The sequence below is a fragment of the Strongylocentrotus purpuratus genome, unplaced genomic scaffold, assembly GCF_000002235.5.
Source record: "Strongylocentrotus purpuratus isolate Spur 01 unplaced genomic scaffold, Spur_5.0 spur5_scaffold_18, whole genome shotgun sequence".
In the NCBI taxonomy this organism is placed as follows: domain Eukaryota; kingdom Metazoa; phylum Echinodermata; class Echinoidea; order Camarodonta; family Strongylocentrotidae; genus Strongylocentrotus; species Strongylocentrotus purpuratus.
In genome coordinates this window covers 18528379-18550146 of record NW_022145603.1, presented here as the reverse complement: position 1 = coordinate 18550146, position 21768 = coordinate 18528379, and the positions used below count along the sequence as shown (strand labels likewise).

The window sequence follows — 21768 nt, the reverse complement described above, 5'->3', positions numbered from 1 at the left end:
AAAACAATTCACACTCATTTCAGTCCATAAATTAGACGCAGTATACACATCAGCGGTAACACAAGGTCAAATCTGATAAATTACTTTTTTTCAAAACCTGAAACTTTTTAAAAAGCCAACCAAACATTGATAAATGAGACAAATTACAAAGTTTAGTCCCATCTGTATACATATAAAAAGAAATCAAATTGCTAGGAAGGCTCGTTTCATATCATAAGTTGTCCAAAATAACTTATGTACAAAATCCTATAGGATGTTACGAACACTACACAAAGCTACACAAATGGAATTTTCAAGCATTATTTTTCTTAACACTCAAATATTTTGCACTTCTTTGGGGAATTTCTTGGCCATTTGTGAAAATAAAACAATTCACACTCACTTCAGTCCATAAATTAGACGCAGTATACACATCAGAGGTAACACAAGGTCAAATCTGATAAATTACATTTTTTCAAAACCTGAAACTTTTTAAAAAGCCAACCAAACATTGATAAATGAGACAAATTACAAAGTTTAGTCCCATCTGTATACATATAAAAACAAATCAAGTTGCTAGGAAGGCTCGTTTCATATCATAAGTTGTCCAAAATAACTTATGTACAAAATCCTATAGGATGTTACCCATTGTTACGGACACTACATTTTATACATATACATGCTATTCTTTGATGCAATATATAAGTAATCCATTTGCTTTTTTTTCTGCCATCATTGTTGTTGCTGCATAATATCTTGAGGCCAACAGAGGGTATCTTTTTAAATCCTCATTACCAAGTCTCTTGGATAGGACTTAGGAAGTCCACCCTTTCAATAGAAGCTGAAAAATCTGACAAACAGACAACACAAGTTGTTCTATGTAGTTCCAGGGGTGGCCCAATTGTAGTGTTGTTGTTTTTTTCTTCTCCATCTTCTTTGCTCACTTAAAAAATTTGAAAGAAGCCTAATTTATTCATAAGAACATGAAAGAAGCATAACTATTTAGACAATTAAGGAAGATGAGAGAAGACATTAAAAAACGATATAAGGAAGGAAAGCATGAGGAAAGATTGAAAGAAGGAAGAAGAGAATAAAAAGATAACTACTTAATAAAAGAAAAAGAAGAATAAAGAAAAGGATAAGAATCAGAAATAAGGAAAAGGAAGAACAATACAATAAAATAAGGAAGAACAGACAAAAGAGGATAATACTGTACATCATGTAGCATAATTAAGGTGAGCCTCTTATTAGACATTAGCATGGAAACCCTTGAAAATGCAAAAATATGATGTATTTCATTAATTTGAGAAGTAACTCATAGGGACTTACAAGATTTGTTCAGTGAGGCCGAAAAAACAATATGTTTGGAAAAGAAAGTTCCCACTGTGTCCTTTTATCGTCCGTGCTGCAGGATATATTCAGTATGTTTAGAACCTATTTTTAGGAGCTCGCTAAAATAGCGTTGGAAAAATTGGGGTCATAAAAAGACCACAGTGTGTACTTTATGGAGAGTAATCCAACCAACTAAGTGGTATACTTGTAAAACCTTAGACAGTGTACGCCGGAAAACAGTGATAATTAATCTATATACAAAATTATGGTGTACGCAATAACCATTTCCGATACGTTTATTCGATAATCCTCAGATGTTCGGTGATCGTTATTGGTGGTGGCAATTAAACCAGTATTCATAAAATCCTCAGATGTATATAAAAATGTCTGTAAAGAAGTCAAAGGCGACCTCAGTCTATTTTTTTTCTCTCTCTCTATCAAATAGGTAGCTCACTTTATCAAGAGAAATTGTGAGCAAAAACGAAGACCATGATATATTTCATAATTTATATGTAAATCTCCTCAAAGGGGGTGTCCTCAAAAGTAGGTATGTTTCCATAGTCTTCAGCAGATACTAGTCATACATGTACTGGTGTGTGCCAAAGTGTTTATGTGTGTGTGGACATAAACTACAATGTAGTGACTTATACATTTTGTAGGAAGGCAATTAAATGATTAAAATATTGTATTTTCTCATGCATCATACATATTTGATGTCATAGACAGCTTTTACATTGTTAAAATTTATTTTAGAACACTGTTATCCAGAAAAGGAGGTATAGTTTGGCTTCCAGGCCTTGATATTACTCCTCCTGTAGTGTCCGTAACACAGATCTGTAGTGTCCGTAACACTGGCTCCTACTCTTTTCTACCCTCAACATTGAAACTAAAACACAATGATGCATTTAATTTCATACTTTATTACATCTAACTGATATTGTTGAAATAAAATATAGATATTAAATTACTTGTAAGTCAATTTTTTTTTTATCTTTAAAATTAAATTCATGGAAAATAGCTTATTTGTTTGCGAAATATCATATCCAGGAGAAAACCTCCCATGGAAAGAGAATTTTTTTGATTCATTGAGAAGAGCAACTGTATCAAATCAAATTTGAATTACAAATTAGTAGCATTTAGTTATCACGCTGTATTTTTACACCATTAACACCATCACACATTTGTGTTACGGACACTACATACGTTACGGACACTACAAATGCCATTCATTAAATTGCAACAAAAAAACTGTTATGCTTAGCTGAATATTATTATACCACAGCTAGTCCCCGGGGTAGTTGCACAAATCAAAGTATATAAGAACTTTGAAAACATTTTCACATAGCAGGAATTACACCGTTACGGACACTACAGGAAATTCCGGACACAATTTATGATCGGAATGTGGGCATATATTTTTGTAACGTTTGTATCTTTGTTTAATTTTTTGTTTCTGATGATAGGACAACATGTTACTCAGAAAATATAACCAATTACCTATTAATATAGTGCTAAAATATATGAAATATAGAGGCAAAATTATGCTGTTTTTTTAAAAGCGTTACGCTTGTCTCTCTTCACAGAAATAACCACTGTATCGCAATTCTTGGGTCAATTCTCAAGCCGTAAAAAAATACTGAGGGAAGATAAAAAGGACTATAAAATGGCATGAAAGGATATGGCAAATCTTGTGTAATTCCACAGTAACACCTTATGAAAAAAGACACATTTTTGAAGTGCAAATGAGTAACAGCCAAAAAGGGGCATTTTTTGGCCCTCTATTACCTTTCTCACACCACCAACACAAAAGAAATTCAAACGAAAGTTGCTGCCTGATGAAGAACTCATATGGTCCAACATTTCAGGCCACAAGACATTTGATTAGATGACTTTGTGTTTTCAGGAGAGATGCGTAACACTGTACGTAGAATAGTTGCACCCTGATTGTGGCTATACCGAATGCAAGTATATGCAAGGGTCTTCTGTTGACTACACAGATTGATTCATATGTAAAAGCACATGGACATTGAGTCTGGATTAAACTACCAAAGCAACCACACGTGTTTCTGCAGGCTCCATTTTGTTTGTCTCTATATACTTACATTTATTTAGCTTAATAGTTTTTACTTTCCAACCCACAACAAAACACACATCATGGCCGACCAAGCTACCGACGCGCTTCTAAGTGACTGGGGATTCAATGGCTTAATTGAAATCACTTTTCTATTAACCAATTTGAAGTTTTTAACTTATAGCGTAAGTTCACAGTTACAATTTTCAGTATCTGTACGCAAATGTCAGAATATAGGTAGACTTAAAATCGTCGCGTCATGCAGTGCGGCACTGATCGCGCACTCGGTTATAACGTGTGCTAAATTCCTTGCCATAGAGATTGCATGCATCCCTATACACCGATTCGGGCGACTTCTGGTGGAAGTGCGCCCTCATAAGGTGACGCCATAACTGGGGGGCGTCTGACTGCAGCTAGCTAGCTTACATTGCAACGGGTATGCTATACCTATACCGAACCTCGCCCAGGCCGGCCAGGGTCGCTGCTCCGCTAGCTAGTAACCGCTCTCGAGCTCTCTGTACTGTCAGCTGGATCGGAGAAGCCCCCCAGTTATAGCGCCGCCACCGGCGGGCAAGTACATAAAACCCCCAAACCGAATCGGTGTATATATGCAGTTTATACGTGCGTGCATGCGCGCTCATGCAAAATGGGCACTGTTTTGGCGCTAATTCATGAATTGCAGAATTACCCTACCATATTGTTAGTCTTCATATACCTATATAGAGACCCAGAAGTAGTGGTTCACTTATTCAGAGTATCAAACCCAAATTATACCCCAATATACAACCCTTTTGTTGTAAACAACCCCCACTGAAAAAGAGCTCCTTTTTAAACAACTTTCTTTAAACAACCCAGTTGGTGTAAACAACCCCCACTAAACAACAGCTCCTTTTTAAACAACTTTCTTTAAACAACCCAGTTGGTGTAAACAATCCCCACTGAACAACAGCTCCTTTTTAAACAACTTTCTTTAAACAACCCAGTTGGTGTAAACAACCCCCACTGAACAACAGCTCCTTTTTAAACAACTTTCTTTAAACAACCCAGTTGGTGTAAACAACCCCCACTGAACAACAGCTCCTTTTTAAACAACTTTCTTTAAACAACCCAGTTGGTGTAAACAATCCCCAATGAACAACAGCTCCTTTTTAAACAACTTTCTTTAAACAACCCAGTTGGTGTAAACAACCCCCACTGAACAACAGCTCCTTTTTAAACAACCGTCTTTAGACAACACCAGTTGTTTAAATTGTGATTTTAAACAAGTTGTTCAAAATGTTGATCAACTAAGTGTTTAAACTTTAAACAACTCGAGATGCTTAACATTTTAAACAACTCTCAGATCAGGTCACCCGTTAATCAAGAGTTGTTTAAACTTTTAAACAACTTGTTCACAAAAATTTTAACTGTGTAAGACACACATACAATCTTACCTCTCCCCCTCCATTCCCAAAGCTTCTCAAACTCTACAAATCCTCCCTCCCTTCCCGAACACAGTCAAAGCTACAAAGTCCTTGAAAATCCAGTCTCAGTTATGATCAAATCATTTTAAAAATAAAAATACAAATTGAGTCTGAGAAAGAAGTATTTGCCTCGAGATCCTTAACTCTGGAAAATGTCCCATTTTCTGAAGTGAAGTGTTAAAGTGCCCCTCTCCACCGCTAATACCTTTTCTTGTTGTCTATTTTCTATAATTCTTTTTTAAATTTCTTCAGGAATTGGGGGTCTATTTTTAGTTGAACTATACTTAAAAATTATATGCTTTGTTAAAGGAATAATATGATTTAACAGTTGTTCTTAATAATATGTTTAATAATATTTTTTTCAATGTTGTTTTAACCCACTTTCTTAAATTCTGTGATAGAATTATATCACCTTTCCTATCAACAATATGATGTATTTTAAAAACATTTTTCAGAAATAAGTCTTCATGGAAATATGTATGCCCTGAATGTGGATCTATTATTATAAATAATTTGATTTCTTTTTTAAATTTCGTTCTTAGGCAAAAGAGCTTTTGTCCCCAGCCAAGCCTTGTTACGGTCAAAGTCTGGTAATGACAGTCCAAGTAAATCTGGCGATGCATTACTGAAAAATATCACAGGCCGCCAAATTTTCTAGCCAGGTATTTAAAATATCGTTTCCAAATTATAATTGAATCTCTTGTTATAAGTCTTTTCATCCACATGATTCTTTGTAAATAGTAAACCGAATCCGATTATCTTACGATACTGGCTATAATTTTGGACGCCACCATTGAATTCCGGGTTTTCTGGCAGCTATTACTAATTCTAAACAGTCTAAAGGGATTTCTCGACCCCGAAACCTAGGTATAGATACCGACATTACATCTCTAATATGGATATGCCACGATTTAAAGACCGTCAACACTACTGGGCCAGAAGGGATTAGACCACACAGCGAGGTCACTGACAGGTGGCTATCTCATTAAATCAGCTCTCAACTAACATAAGAAAAGAGGATCATGGGGGACCAACGTGCACCGATTGGGGAAGTTTTCTATATAGAGGGAGCAAGTAGCTACAAGTAGGACAGTGGGGCTTTAAGGCTAATTTCAGTTTTCATCGTCTATCTCGTGTTACAAAATGGATGCCATCTTTGGAATTGTTTCGAGTATAAGGCTACTCTAAACCTTTAAGATAATTCAAAGCTCAATAGTAAATATCCTGACAGCTTGAACATACATTTAACCCGTTGACTACTGAATTATCTAATTCCCATAGACTTAACACAGGGACAACCAGGTTCCAGTAAACAATGGGTTAATCTCGCAAGGGTAACACACTTCCGGTCGTTTTTAAGAGAATGGCGGCCATTTTGGAGGCCATCTTGGATTTACAGATATTGTGGTGGCCATAACCCATTTTATATGGTATGAATGGATTCTTCGACCCCTGAAACCTAGGTATAAACAATAAAATAACATTTCCAAGATGAATATAATCACGATTTATGGCTATTTTGAGGTATTGGCGGCCATCTTGGACTCTTTCCGGGGGTCCGTTTCTTAGAATTTTAGTTTGTTGCTCCTGATTTCAAAGGTTTTTTAATATTTTTTTTACCGGAAACCGTTGTCAAACCTTTTGATGCAATCTTTTTGGCGTATTTGTTTTCATAAACTGACACTAAAAAAAAAGAAAGCAGTCATTAGCAACCAATAAATGCCATGTTAACTGTTATCAACAAGGTTCAGAGCGCTAAAAACCTTTTTGTTAAAAAGTTTGATATAATATGAACTATATCTATGCGCACTTTTTTAAAGAGTTTGAAGTCATTATTGAAGAAAATTTATAAAAATGTGGAGAAACACGCGTTTTGGGCGCTATTCGTATAATGGGGAAAAATTGGGGGGGGGGGGACATCAAATTTTTGGCTCTATATTGTTATGCAAATTATACAATCAAGCCTACCAAATGCGATATGATTTTGTAAAGAATTTTCAATTCTCTTTCTTCTTTAAATATCAGCTCACACATGGTAGAATTTTGGTTATATTAAAAGGTAATCTTCAAAACTGCCCAATTTTAGATACACAGGCCGGCTATTTTGAAATATGGCTGCATCTGTTTTTCAGCAGAATATTATCCAGGAATTCGACCTACAATTTTTGCAGGGAGGTCTCCTGAACATATTGATTCCAATTTTTTTTTTTTACAATATTCAATTTCTAAAAACCCTCATATTGGACCTTTACCCCCAAGGTAACTGATCTAACCTGCGATTATGCTCCTAATTTATCAAAATAAAAAACTAAATTCATTCTAATTCTCACCAATGACGGATGAAGTGGAGAGAAGTAGGAACATGCCTCTCAGGGTAACAACGAATTTATGTCTCTGCATCTATTGTATAGTCACAAAGAAACAAAATCAAGGGATTCAGTACTGTAAAAGTAATACCGTTCTCCCACTTTTATGAAAAATGATGTAGAAAGATAAAAATGAAGCCTTGAAACTATTGTACTGGCTTACAGATAAGGATGGGGATAACGAAATAAATTTGACAAAGAACGCTTTTCGAATATCCTTAATATTTTTAATAACCAAAAATGCCAAAGGAGGTCATTAATTTTTTAGGTAGCCATATCAGAATTGAAACTTTTTAGAAATGAGAGTTGATCAAAAAGTTTGACCCCGCTCACCCTAATAAAGAAAAAAAGAGTTTCGTTTCATGTGAGTTTTATTGTGTATTTCTTTGAAATATACATGTATACAATTTAGCTATCTATAAGTTTGTTATCCAATACAATTCATCATCCTCATCGAATTCCTCGATAAAACCCTCTTTGACCCTTCAAAAATCTCACCTTAATAGAAATTCTGCGCTACTTACAGTGTAAGTGCTGTTGTAAGGTGTATAATAATCTTTCAGTCGAAAGGCAGTCTTGAAGTTTACAGCACAAACAGTTTTTTTACCAAACAAGGAGCACACGGAATGGTGCTTAATTATTTGCACACAAATAATAATTCAGTAGGTACACACACACGTTCATTGAATAAACGACACTACAATTTGGCGGCTGGTCGCAATTGTTTTCTGTCTGAGATGCGGTAGATCTAGAGCGGGTGTGAGAACAGACAATTGCTGACTCAATTTGTGTGGTAGATGTTGTATACCATCGGACCAATCAGAGAGCTGCATAGTGTGTACCATTCCTGTACGCGTATTTTTTTCCGTTCCTGTACTCACTTCCATGTGTACATCAATTTGGCGATATATATCAACATTATAAAGGGTCTATCCACGAAATAATATGCAGCGGCGGATCGAGGACTTCCGAAGGAGGAGGAGGGGGGGGGGTGGGAAAACCAACGTTTGCGCACTGAGCACGCTGCCAGTGCATGAGCACTAGCCCTTCTTGATGGGGTCCAAGGGCAGTGGTACAGAGCCCAAGACGTTCCCGAGTTTAAAGATAAAGGTGAGTTCTGGTTTTAAATAAAAAAGAAAATGACTTCTCACAGAATCAAACGAAACTTATACACTGAATGTTAAAGATTACAAATTAATGTCATTTGCCAAACAATTTTGGTAGAAAATGTATACTGGCTGAGTAATGAGCATAGAAATATTAGGAAATTAAGGTGAGTAGCCCCGACACCATTTGTGTAGTCCCATAATATACATCTTTCTGTGTACAGTGCTTGTTACTTTACCAAGACTGGGCCAAGTTGATGACTCCTGAACTTAGCAGTACACACCAATACTTACATGCTATACATGATCAACTTTTTCTGATCCATTCCACATCCTTTCTTTCACAATGCAATCGGATGACTAGAACTCACCTTTATTTTTAAGCTTTTTAAAACCTTCAAAATAGCCGTCTTGAGCGATAAAAAGACATAGTACACTCTTCTATGGACAATTTTATACAACAAAGGGTTGTCCTGGGAATCACTTTTCTCTTTGCGGATGAGGTCTAGGGGCAGATCCCCTGCCGTTGGAGGACCAAAGGAGGGACCCCCCGGACGCTTAGGTTTAAGTCACGAGCGATAGAAATAGCAAGTCTCTCCTTGATATCATAGCAGGCGCGTAGCCATGGGGGGGGGGGGGGGGGGGGGCGGTGGGGGCGGTCGCCCCCCCCCCCCAAAAAAAAAGGAAAAAAAGAGAAAGGAAGAGGACGTAGGAAGAAAAAAGGATTAAGAGTCGAGAACGATACAACGAATCGTCTTCTTTCTCTAATAATTTAATAAAACGTCTATAAGCTTCCGCGCTTCGCGCGGGAGGGGAGGGTGGGGGGGGGACTGAATTCAGATAAGGATTAAGAGTCGAGAACGGTACAACAAATCGTCTTCTTTCTCTAGTTATGAAACGTCAAAGCATCCGCAGGAGGGGAGGGGGGGAACTGAATTCAGACAAGGATTAAGAGTCGATCGAGAATGGTACAACGAATCTTCTCCTTTCTTTAATTATCTAATAAAACTTCAGAGCTTCCGCGCTACAGCTTCCGCGGAGGAAGGGGAACTTGATACAAAAAAAGGATTACGAGTCGAGGACTGTACAACGAATCGTCTTCTTTCTTTAATAATCTAATAAAACTTCAGAGCTTCCGCGCTACGCGCGGAGGCAGGGGAACTTGATTCAAACAAAGATTAAAAGTCGAGGACGGTACAGCGAATCGTCTTCTCTCTCTAATGAAACGTCAACAGAAACTGAATTTAGATAAGGATTAAAAATCGAGAACGGTCCAACGAATCGTCTTCTTTCTCTTATAATTTGATGAAACCTCAAAGCTCAAAGGGGGAAACCGCCTCCTCCCTGCACCCTCTCCCCTAGGAAGCGCGCTACGCACGGTCTGTAAGTGATTTTCTGTCTTTCTTTTTTCACAGTTCACAGTTCAATTACATGTCTATTCATAAATGAAAAATTTCAAAAGTATTAGCTTCCACTTGAATCGAGCTTCATCATTGTCATGTTATTTTTTTTAAATGATAAACTGACGTCGTCAATTATGGAGGGCATTTTCTTTTTACTTCTTTCTCTCTTCTTTTGGTGTTGCATTTTAGCATTGCACATCGGCCTCGAATGGCGTGCATTGTTTATTTAATAATAATTATTGATACGCACCACTTTGCCCGTGACATTATTATTCGTTGTACCGTTGTACCGTTTTCGACTCCTAATTAATCCTCGTCTGCATTCAGTTTTCACCTTCCCCCGCAAAGCGCGGAAGCTTTTACGTTTCATCAAATCATGAGAGAAAGAAGACGATTCGTTGTACCGTTCTCGACTCTTAATCCTTGTCTGAGTTTCGTCTCCCCCCCCCCCCCCCCTCCTGCGCGAAGTGCGTAAGCTTTGACGTTTCATTTAATGATTAGAGAAAGAAGACGATTCGTTGTACCGTTTTCGACCTCTAATTCTCGTTTATATTCAGTTCCCCCCCCCCCCATCCCGCGCTTTACGCGGAAGCTTTTACGTTTCATCACATCATGAGAGAAAGAAGATGATTTGTTGTACGGTTCTCGACTCTTAATCCTTGTCTGAATTCAGTTGCCCCTCTCTGGCGCGAAGCGCGGAAGCTTTTTACGTTTCATTAAATCATTAGAGAAAGAAGACGATTCGTTGCACCGTTCTCGACTCCTAATTAATCCTCGTCTGCATTCAGTTTTCACCTTCCCGCGCAAAGCGCGGAAGCTTTTACGTTTCATCAAATCGCTCCTTCCTAGTTGACGTTAGATCATGCATATGACCTTGAAAATATATGTGTTTCCTATCCATAATAGGTTATACCATTGCGCCATCTTTGCAGGAAACTTCAATTACCATTCTTGAGATATGTTCCACAAGAAAATAATGTAACAGTACAGAAGAAGAAAAAAATCAATTATTTAGAATACACAAGTTATACTGGTATACCTTTTGCATTTAAAAGAACTTTTTTTCGGGTACATTATTATAAAGTACATACCACCTAAAAAGATGGACAGAATACAATAATGAATGGTCAGTTTTTTCTTTTTTTAAGGGGAGGGTTCAGTTCAGTCCAGTTCAGTTACTACAAGGGGTACCATACTAAACCAAAAGATTAGTTCATATTGTCAAAGATGGTAGAAATCTATTTTCTTACAATGCAAGATTTTGTTATCGTAATAATAGAGTCTTATATTTCCTTTAACCACGCGAAATCCTCATTTAGGGTGTATTTAGGCTTCAGAATTAAAAAATCCTCGTTTAGGGGGTGTGTGGAAAATCTGTGGTCACGCATATGCTAACAGTATTTCTACATGACTGAGACCCCCAGGATCTCATGTGACAATACATAACAGTCCACATTCGAAATTTTGCATAATTTCAGAGTGCCTATCATTATCATTGCCAACATGTAGGCTACAGACCGACATCTTGCCATGTAGGCCTACTCTTTCATTTTGGAAGTACACTGTATTTAGAATTTCTTCACTCCATCAACATCCCTGCACATGCAGAGGACATTCCAAGTTGTTCCTTTTGCCCGAACGCTTGTCTACCAGAGGAACTCCCTCCCCGCCCCCCCCCCGACTCAGTGTTATTTAGGGTACGCATAATGCGTGTTCCAAGCGACACCCCCCCCCCTTTCAGCAAAAGTCCGGTGTGTAAAGTCAATACGGGTCGACCTTTTTCTTTTGTTATACGAGCCTTTTTCAGCACCCCCCCCCCCCCCTTTTCAGCAAAAGTCTGGTGTGTAAAGTCAATACGGGTCGACCTTTTTCTTTTGTTACGAAAAGGACATTTTGGTAACACACATGGGGTCCGTCCGTTCTCGGAGTGGGGGGGGGGGGGGCAGCTTCAAACAAAAGACCCAGCTCCGCTAGCTGACTGTACCATTTATCCGACATTGTATACATTTGCACTGTATCAACAGTACGACAATACACTTGACGGTGGCTGTACGTACTGCAATTGAAGAAGGAGAAGAAGAAATACACGTATTTGCGGGTGACACGGTAAGTATAGCAAACCACCTGTATTATAGTGTTAAATGTACATGCGAGGCCATTGCAAAAGTTATGATACCAAGAAATATTACCGCTTATGTTTATGTGATAAGAAGCTAGGAACTACGTACAGCTACAATGACCGGGGTAATAATATATCTGTAAAGCGCTTAGGCACATCGTTGGATCGGTGTATTGAGCGCTATATAAAAAACGGGTTATTAATAGTTGCTTCCGTATATGTTTCAGGAAATACACCGCCAAAATTACATTCTTTGTTAGTGATATAATACTGTCTGTACAGGTGTGTAGATAATTTGGTCTAATTTATATGCAAGCTTCACGTATAGAGTTCGCTTCTCTATTCGTTTCGATCTTGTCTTTATTTTGTGAGATATTTTTTCCAAGGAAGAAAGGAAAGATACCAGAGAAGGAGGAGGACCGAGGAGGAGAAGAAGAAAAAGAATAAGAAGAAGAAGAGAAACGTTATATGAGATGAGATCTGATGAGATCAGACTACCGTGGAGGCGCGTACGCAGGGGGGGGGGGGGGGTAACTCCACCTTGAGTTTGTTGTATGTGTATGTTTTTGGGACCCCCCTTTTGTGTTTTTGTGTTTTTGTGGGGTTTTTTTAATTAAAAAAAGAAGAAAAAAAGAAGATGATCTTACTCCCCCCCCCCCCCCCCCCCGCTTATTCAGCGGCTGAGTCGTTGCGAAATTTTTGGCCCGATTTCAAAACGTTAACCCCCCCCCCCCCCCTTTGCGTACGCCACTGCTACCTTGTAACTATGTATGATTATATTCGGGGGGGCTGATACATACCGAGAGCGCAAAGTTTATGACACCAACATGAGTTAGCCTCAATGAAAGGTATGAATTACTGCATGGAAAATCTGTTTATTCGGATACCTCACCAACTCCGATATCATTTTCCGCTGTTCATATGGGCAAAGAATATTATACGACATTTCATGGTGTTAGCTTAAGATAATCCATGACGTATACCGAATGGAGTATTACTTTATAGTCTTTTATAGGCTCCTGTCGTTCATGTTAAATTCTTTTTTTGTTTCCTGTCGTCTCTGTTTCCATCGAACTTTGTACTCATTTACGGTATACAATATCCTAAACAAATAATTATTTACCCGTACTGTTATGTAACTGTACCATCCAGTTGTATAAGGTCTGTTTGTTTGTTTTGTTTTTATTTCTTCATTTTACATAATATAAATAGCCACATACGTACTGAATTTTTAAATCTACTGTTTTTAATGCATTTTTATATGATACAATGTGAGCCAATAATTGTTAGTCTTTGGACTTTTTATTTGGTATATTTTTAATAAAACCGATATTGATTGATTGATTGAACCCATATATACAAAACTTGGAATACAAATTAGCTACCTTTAGTTACATTAATTACGTTTTGGCTATTTCTAGGAACATTCCTTTGACAGATTAAAATAAAGCCCACTTTTTGTAACCGGCTTTTCAGCTTGTACAACATGTAAATAAGGCGGATGTGCAATTAATTAAGCACCACCACCAGGAAGCCGTGCCGACAGGCAGGCCAATTTTACAGCTCGCGGGTCGCCATCTATCGACCAGCTTTTACAGATATACAATGCTATTGGTGAAAAGACAGCACAGGCGCTCGAGAGTGACTTTGAAATATGAAATTTGATGTACAAAAGGCATGGTGATTTGTCCACAGATGATGTCATCAAATAGGATACCGCCATCTAGTGACTAGTAATTTCAAAAAGCTCTTACTTCCTTATTCCTTGCCCGATTTTGTTCAAATTTTCACTGATATTTTTCAAATATCTTAAACTTTACAATAAAAGTAACTTAGTATGAAGGTTTTGGTTTCCTTTAAAGAGCACCCAACCTCGATATGGGCCTGTGTTGGTTAAAGGGCAAGTCCACTCCAAAAAGAACTTAGAATTAGCCCACTGCACTACTTGTAGCCACTTGGGCTCGATTGGGTATTTTAAAGGAAATCAACATAATTCGCCGACGACCGTGCTATTGTAGGTTAAATCAATCGATGTGAAACGAACTATGTCAATTGTCAAAAATGGTTTTCTGATTGGTGTAAATGAAAATGGATCTCAACACGTTTAAACAAAATCTTTGACTCTAGCAACTACATACCAGTCGAACCTAGTATTTTGTCCGGTGAGATTAAATAGTGAGGAAATTGAAAAAGTACATACGTACAAAAACCTTGGTACTATAATTGACGACGGTGTGAAGTGGGGTTGGGGGGTGGGGAGGAATTGTTTTAAAGCAATTTACAAGAGGGCCTACAGTGGATGCAAAATTGAAAAAATAATTAATATGTCGCTTGTTCGGATATTGAAAGTATGATCGCTTTTGATTGCCTGTGTAGTCTGGTCCACAAGTTGTCGTAAAGGAGACCTCACTATGTTAAATAGGAGATACTTAGGCCAAGAATTCAACTTTAGAGATTTATGGCGAACTTTTAGGATAGTAGAAAAGGCAGACTCCATCCTAAAGAATAATCAGCATCCCTGAATGAAAACTATATACGAATGCGGTCCGGTAACAGATAGATATCGGGACATTGTCGAAGAAATCTGCTCTTAAACTCATTTGTATAGGCCTACCAAGCTCCATTGAATATTAAATGAAGATAATAATAATAATAATAATAATAACATTTATAGGGCGCTTTATACAGATGTTTCTAAGCGCACAGGTGGTACTGTCTAACTTTTAATTATTCAACATGTTTAATACCTTAAAAGCAACAAAGTAAAATGAAATATTACTAATACAATGCAATACAATACAATTGAGTTGAAGATGGTTTTATATAGAGCAATAACGAGTATAAACTTTTATGATGGTGTTGTAAAGGAGCGATCTGGAGTTATATCAGTGTGTATAATAACAGATTATGATGTATAACATCTTGATACCGTTCAAAATGAATTTTTTTTTAAAGTGACTCCCGATTAAAAAGTTCATCAACCATTTGACTTTATGTTACCTTGTTTACTTTCTCGACTAAATCAATATTTATTTGCGCCTTTTTTCACGAAGGGGTAGAACACCGCTGATCATTGTTAAACATTCGAAATTGTTCCGCTTGTTTGCTGTCTTGCGATTTTTAAATTGTGTAAATACGTAAGACCTTGCGCTTTTTAGGGTTTTCTACTGCTCGGGGGGGGGGGGGATTAATTGTTTGCCGAGGATCCCATAATTCCTACATACACCACTTCTCGGATACCAATAACGGCATAAAAAACAGTATGATCAAGGTGATAGAGATTCGATCGACAAATAGTATTGAACTACATAAAATAGTCTATACCCAGCTTCTGGCGTCGTTATCAATTCAACAAAAGTTGGCCGCGTTGTAAACTATCCATTGTTTGCCTACACTGCCTTTCGTTTGACACATTGTGTTTGTTCTTTTGATTGTTTTATTGTATAATTATATTTTAGTCTCGTTAAACTTTCCATTGTGTGCTTATACTTTCTTTTGTGCAATCCACTTTAATCTGCCGTTTTCTTTTTAGCCACTCTTTTATCTAAACTCTTCAGTCTGACTTGAAATTTACTTATCTTTTAGTGTGTTTTAAATTCTGTTTGATTTTATCGTACCAGTGCGATCAATTTAAGTGAACTTGTTTTGTTTAGTTCATAAATATAAGCATATTCCCTTGCTTTATTTGGCTCATTTAAATCCAAGCATGAATTTTATGTAGGTTGTTTTTTTTCAAACTAAAACGTGTTCTGTGTTATTTTTATATCTAGTAGTAAATAACTGTGCATTATGTATTATGTATACGTTTTTATTTGTTGTTGTTGTTGTTGTTGTTGTAAATTTTACCATGTAATTTGTCACTCGCCTACAGGGTTCTTTTAATAAATCCCTTAACTCCTCCGAATAAATAAATAAATAACGCTTTATCGGTGACGTATCGGGGGACAAAAATATTGCAAACAAGCCTCTTCATCCTGTATTTTGAAAGGCATTATCGTTTTAATATAATGCTGGGGATTTTATCAAAACAATAATGCCTTTCAAAATACAGGATGTAGATGCTTGTTTGCAATCCCGAATTCTTGGTGATCCACAGAAAGAATGCACATTCGCATCGTTTATGTTCAACTTCTCAATTTGTTTGTTTATAGTCAACAGATTTTGAGGAAACAGCAAAGCATAGCGGCCAACATTTTTGCAACACATTTGCTTTCCAAAGTTTAAGCTGACCTAAGTGAGGAAATCAGTCATCATGGGCGTAGACCCGGTTCGTGATGTGTTCGATGTCGGTTCCAGCAGTATTTTGTTAGGAATAGCGACGTCGCTTGTGCTTGTATGGATGGTGAGATGGATGTCGACGCGGAGAAGGCTAAATCTGCCACCGGGACCGATGCCCGTGCCGTGGCCTCTGAACATCGTGACAGAGTTATTATTGAAACTTCAAGGTACCAACCCGTTTGTACTCCTCGGAAAACTGGCTGAAAGGTATTGCTTCGAAGAACTAAAAACACTTAAAACTAAAACACCAATTACGCATTCTTTCTTCCGCCCCTTTTTTAATTCTATCACTCTCTCTCTCTCTCTCTCTGTTCTCTTTTTTTTTTCTCTCTCATCGATTTATTTTTCGCTCGCATGTAATTTCCATGCCTCCTCTTTCTCTCTTGTCTTTCTTCCCCCCCCCCTCCCCCCTCTCTCTCTCTCTCGCTCTATCTCTCTCTCCGAAGGTTAGTAGGCATACAGCTCTTTCGATCTCCCTTTTCCTACTTTGTCATCACAAGCCCCTATTCTCTCGATTGTTAAATGAAAAAAAGAAAAATCGTAATTTCCTCTGTATGTATTTGTATGCGTATCCGTACACCTACCCCTGGACATCCACCCCCGGATAACCACCCCAGTCAACCACCCCAGTCAACCACCCCAGTCAACCACCCCAGTCAACCACCCCAGTCAACTACCCCTAGGACAAGTACCCCCAGACAACTACCCCCTAGAACAACTACCCCCGGACAACTACCCCCTAGGATAGTTGTCCGGGGATAGTTGTCCTAGAGGATGGTTGTCCTAGGGGGTAGTTGTCAGGGGGTAGTCTATTAAAGGTAATATTTTATCAAAGATTAAAGGTGATTATTGGAGGTATCTTGAAAAATACCTTAAAGTTAAACTTGAGTTCTGGTAATGCGATTGCATTGTGAAAGAAAAGGTGTGGAATGGATCAGAAAAGTTGATCATAATAGCATGTAAGTAATGGTGTGTAATGCAAGGTTCTGGAGTCATCAAAATCATCATAAATTTGGCAGAGTCTTGGTAAAGTAACAATCACTTACACAGAAAGATGTATATGGGATAACACACATGGTGTCGGGGCTAGTACTACCCTGATTTCCTTATCTTTCTATGCTCATTACTCAGCCAGTATACATTTTCTTCCTAAATTGTTTGGCACATGACATTTATTTTGTAATCTTGAACATTTAGTGTAAGTTTCGTTAGATTCTGTGAGAATTCATTTTCTTTTTTTACCAGAACTCAAGTTTAGCTTTAATGAAAAGTGGAAACACACCTCAAACACAGAGTGCTCTTCCGCAGATACGGCGAAGTCGTGTACATCGACAACGGCGGACGCCGTTTTGTATTTCTTGCTAGCCCCGAGGCCGTCAACGAGGTTCTTGTCAAACAGGCTGACATAACATCCGGAAGAGAAGACTTCTGGGAACTCAAAGCAGTCACCCATTATCATGGTAAGACGAAATTAATTGTTAAATGAAAGCGGATCCACGGGTGGGAGGGGGGGGGGGGCAAGTTTGGGGGCAATGTCCCCTATAATACTTTCGGCAAAATGTTCTGGGGGGATGAGAGCCGTTCGTCTTTCAATTCAAATTTGTTGTTTACTTTTTTATTAAATCTCGATGTAGACATGATTTGAAAGATAAGTAGGCCAAATTGCGATATTCAATAATTTTGGACTTTGCGAGTGATCGAAGCAAGCGGACAAGAATTTGGGGCCATATATTATTTATTACATGTGCATTGTTTACCATGCTCAAACCATAATCTTTTGATATGTATGTATGGGGAAATTCAAGATAATTTCAATTCAAAACATATAGTTACAGCGGTCAAGTCTATATAGCTTGACCAGGGGCTTGACCTATAAGGAGTGCGTGGTCCGAGTTTCCCTTCTCTTCATTTCTAACGTTTGACCCCATAATCCATGCTTAGCATCTCCGTTTCGCAAAAAGATCTTGAGAAAACGATTAATTAGGTATAAAAAATAATGTTATGATTATTTATTTTGCAATAATACCCTAATTGAACTGAGAAGACGGGTATTAACTTCTTTTTAGGGGGAGGGGGGGGGGGGGTCAAACTGCCCATTATCCCCGTCAAATACGTAAGAGAATATACATAATTATATGCCAATGATTTACGATAAGATTTTTTTTATAAATGTAACGTGATCATGCCGTTTATTGATTTCAATCTGTCTTTTGTACCTATACAGGTGGAATTATTTTCTCGGAAGGAGACGACTGGATACAACACCGACGCTTCGGTCTTGCTGCACTTCGTAACTTCGGAATGGGAAAAAAATCCCTCGAGAACTCAGTCAATGCGGAAGCTCGGATATTAAATGAGGTTTTGTCGGAGAAGATCGGCAAATCATTTGATCCTTTCTTTGCTATGAACAACGCTGTATCAAACATCATCTGTGCCATTACGTTCGGTCGACGATTCGAATACTCGGATCCCAAATTCAAAGAGATGATTCAACGGATCAACTACTTTGTAGCCGAAGATCCGGGTCCCATGTCGAACCTCCCTACCTTCATCAGCAACGCTCGCCGAAGGAATCTTGTGGCAGTCCGGAAGTTCCTGGAGGAGGAGGTCAACGAACATAAGTCGACCTTTGAACCCAGTGACGTCAGAGATGTCATTGATTTGTACTTGAAGGAAATATATCGAGCGCGGGAAGCGGGGGAGAAGAACGAACTAGACTTGACGAAAGCATGGCCACTCGTCTTCGATTTCTTCTTAGCGGGAACGGAAACGACATCGACCACGCTGCTTTGGGCTTTCCTGTTCATGGCAGGCCATCCGGAAGTTCAAGAAAAGGTATGAACTCAATGACATCACAACATCAATTACACAACAATTATATTGTATTAATGAAACATTATTTATTTTCTTAATTTTGTATTTATTTATTTTATTTTGTATTGTTTAATATTCCATATAACAAGATTGTCTTATAAGATTTAAAAATACTATGTCCCTTTTGCAGCCAACATCAAATTATGTAGAACTTTGCAGGAATTATGAATATATAGCCTATGTCTTATCTGTGGAATTTAAACTTCAGCAGTGTCCTGGTATTCAAATTAGGCAAAGAAACCCGTTTACTGACTGACTTCTTTTTGTTGTTGGTAATAACATACCTAAAGTGAGCTGTAACAGGTACATGAGCATTAATTTGTCTACATCAATAACCCATTGTTATAGCAAAACTTAAACTGATTGAATCTTTGTGCAGCACAAAACGTACGACCATTCGGTACAAGGGTCTGAAGATCAGACTATTACTTAGGTGATTGCAATCACTTTGGTTGATTCAACAACTAATGATGGTTATTATTCCACAAAAAGCCATTTTCAAACCCTTTCGTTTTGAGGGAAGTTCTATTAAGTATTGTCTTTTTTTTTGCCTGGTCACGTGAGCAAGCAATTAAAGCCTGTAATTTGTTACCATATGAATTTCTGAAAGAATCTTTGAGCTTTTACTTTAATGAGGACGATTGCGTTGTTTTTATGTCCGAGTCATTCCAATATGTGGGTCTGTAAATTAAAGGTTATTGTTTCGAGATATCAAAATTTTACGTAATACGTTTAGAGAGAGAAAGAGATGAAAATAGGATTTTCGCGTGCTATGGGCTAGGACTAATTTGATACCAATTAATGATCATGACAATTTACATATTTTTCATTTTTGCCGTCAGATTGTAGCTGAGATAAACTCCGTCATTGGGTCTGGTGCCACGCCCCGATTCGAGGACCGTAAATTGATGCCTTACACGGAGGCAACGCTCGTCGAGGTTCTCCGCTACCGCCCAATCGCCCCTACCGGTGTTCCACATCGGGCAACGTCTGATCTGAAGGTCAAAGGTTATGCTATACCTGACGGCGTCAATATTGCCGTTAACATCCTGTACATTCACCATGACCCTAAGATATGGGGTGACCCGGAAGTTTTCCGACCTGAGCGTTTCCTGACGGAGGACGGGAAGGCGTTAATAAAACACGAAGCCTATATGCCATTTGGAGTAGGTGAGGAGAAATGCGACAGATGTAATTTTGTGTTGCCATTGTATATTTTTTTTCCATCTTTCTAGTATAAAAATCATGATATCAAATTTTGATTACTGGCATATCCTTTTTTGGTTCTGCCCACCCTTTTATGGTTTCGGATTTTTCCTTGTCTTCTTTGATTGTTATTATAATAACAGTATTGCAACAAAATGATCATTCATACCTATCAGCTCTAGTTTGTCAGTGGGGGGGGGGGGGGTGCTTTTCATTTCCGGTTAGTGGTAGGGTGCAAGGGGGTGCATTATAATTTGTTTTTCTCTTTCTATCTATGTATCTAAGTATTTTCTCCCGGTTCGGAGGTTGATTGCAACATTCTCTCCATTTCACTCTATCTTCTGCCATTCTGGTGCCCTCATGCAGTTTTAGTCCACTCCAGTTTTTGACATTCTCTTCCCAGTTGATTCTGGGTCTCCCTCTAGGTCTACTTCCGTCCACTCTTCCTTCAAATACATCCTTTAAGAGATTTTGGTGCCATGACCAAAGTATTTGATTTTTTCTCCTTAACTAATCCTACTAGTGCAAATTGTTTACGCCCTGCCATGTGCAATATCTCTTTGTTGGTTTTCATTCGTTTCCAGGATATTTTCATCATTCTTCTGTAGATCCACATTTCAAAAGATGTTATTCTTTTTTCCATGGCCTCGTTCAAAAAAGAGCAGTGCTTGAGATTATATCAATCTTATCGTTAGCCTGTCATTATGGTAAATTATCTTTGACTATATATGATCGAATGTCTGGAAATTGTGATTTAAATCACATATATCCATTGATTATGAATGTTCCCGGTAGCTATAGCAATATATTGATTTAAAGGCGCACAATCCCGCCAGTGTAGTTATCGCTGCTCTAGTCATCGCCATCGGAACATATCCGTAAGAGCCGTATTCTGTTGGTGTCAAAAGGCAGCTAGTACCGTCCGCCAGCGTGTACGTATTTTGAACGCCCTCTCGAATACGGGGATTGTGCGTCTTTAAACAAAAACCGGAAAGTTTGTTCTTAATTATTCATATAGGCCTACTTTCTACGCTTTCTTTCATTTTCCTTACAGGGCGTCGAATTTGCCTCGGTGAGCAGCTAGCTAAGATGGAGTTGTTTCTCTTCTTCACCAACATTCTTCAGCAGTTCAAGATCACCTTGCCTCCTGGTGTGCAGCCTAACTATGACTTTGGGCACCGTGTAACGACGCTGGTTCCCAAGGCATACGAGATCATACTGGAAGAGCGTTAGAAAACGCGTATAATTATTGGACGGGTTCCGCGCGTTGCCGCATTAAAGTGACTCGGTAACATTGTTGAAGGTTGATGAAAAAATTGCTTAATTTCTGTATAAAATGTTACTTACTATATGCCCCCTACTGTTCTAACCCTCTGACAAGCAAAAAATCCTGAAAAAATTCTCAAACCACAAAGATATCTATGGTTTTCTTTGAAGGCGTCGATGTACGACACCCTCTAAAAGTGATTAACAGTAGATTCTCGCAACCATTTTTGAATTTTTCCCAACCATTTTTCCATGAAAAAAAAAGACATAAACAGGCTATAAAAAAATCTGTCAACATTTAAATG

At 38.1% G+C, this 21768-nt stretch overlaps 1 protein-coding gene across 1 annotated transcript; it reads left to right on the top strand.

Moving 5' to 3' along the window:
- Positions 1-11686: 11686 nt before the first annotated feature.
- On the top strand, positions 11687-21768 carry LOC586945 (cytochrome P450 2C15). Its single transcript, XM_786701.4, has 6 exons — positions 11687-11826; positions 15991-16324; positions 17426-17577; positions 18342-18952; positions 19834-20161; positions 21252-21768. Exons 2-6 carry the CDS (start codon positions 16092-16094, stop codon positions 21428-21430), a joined length of 1503 nt encoding a protein of 500 aa, XP_791794.1. The 5' UTR covers positions 11687-11826; positions 15991-16091; the 3' UTR covers positions 21431-21768.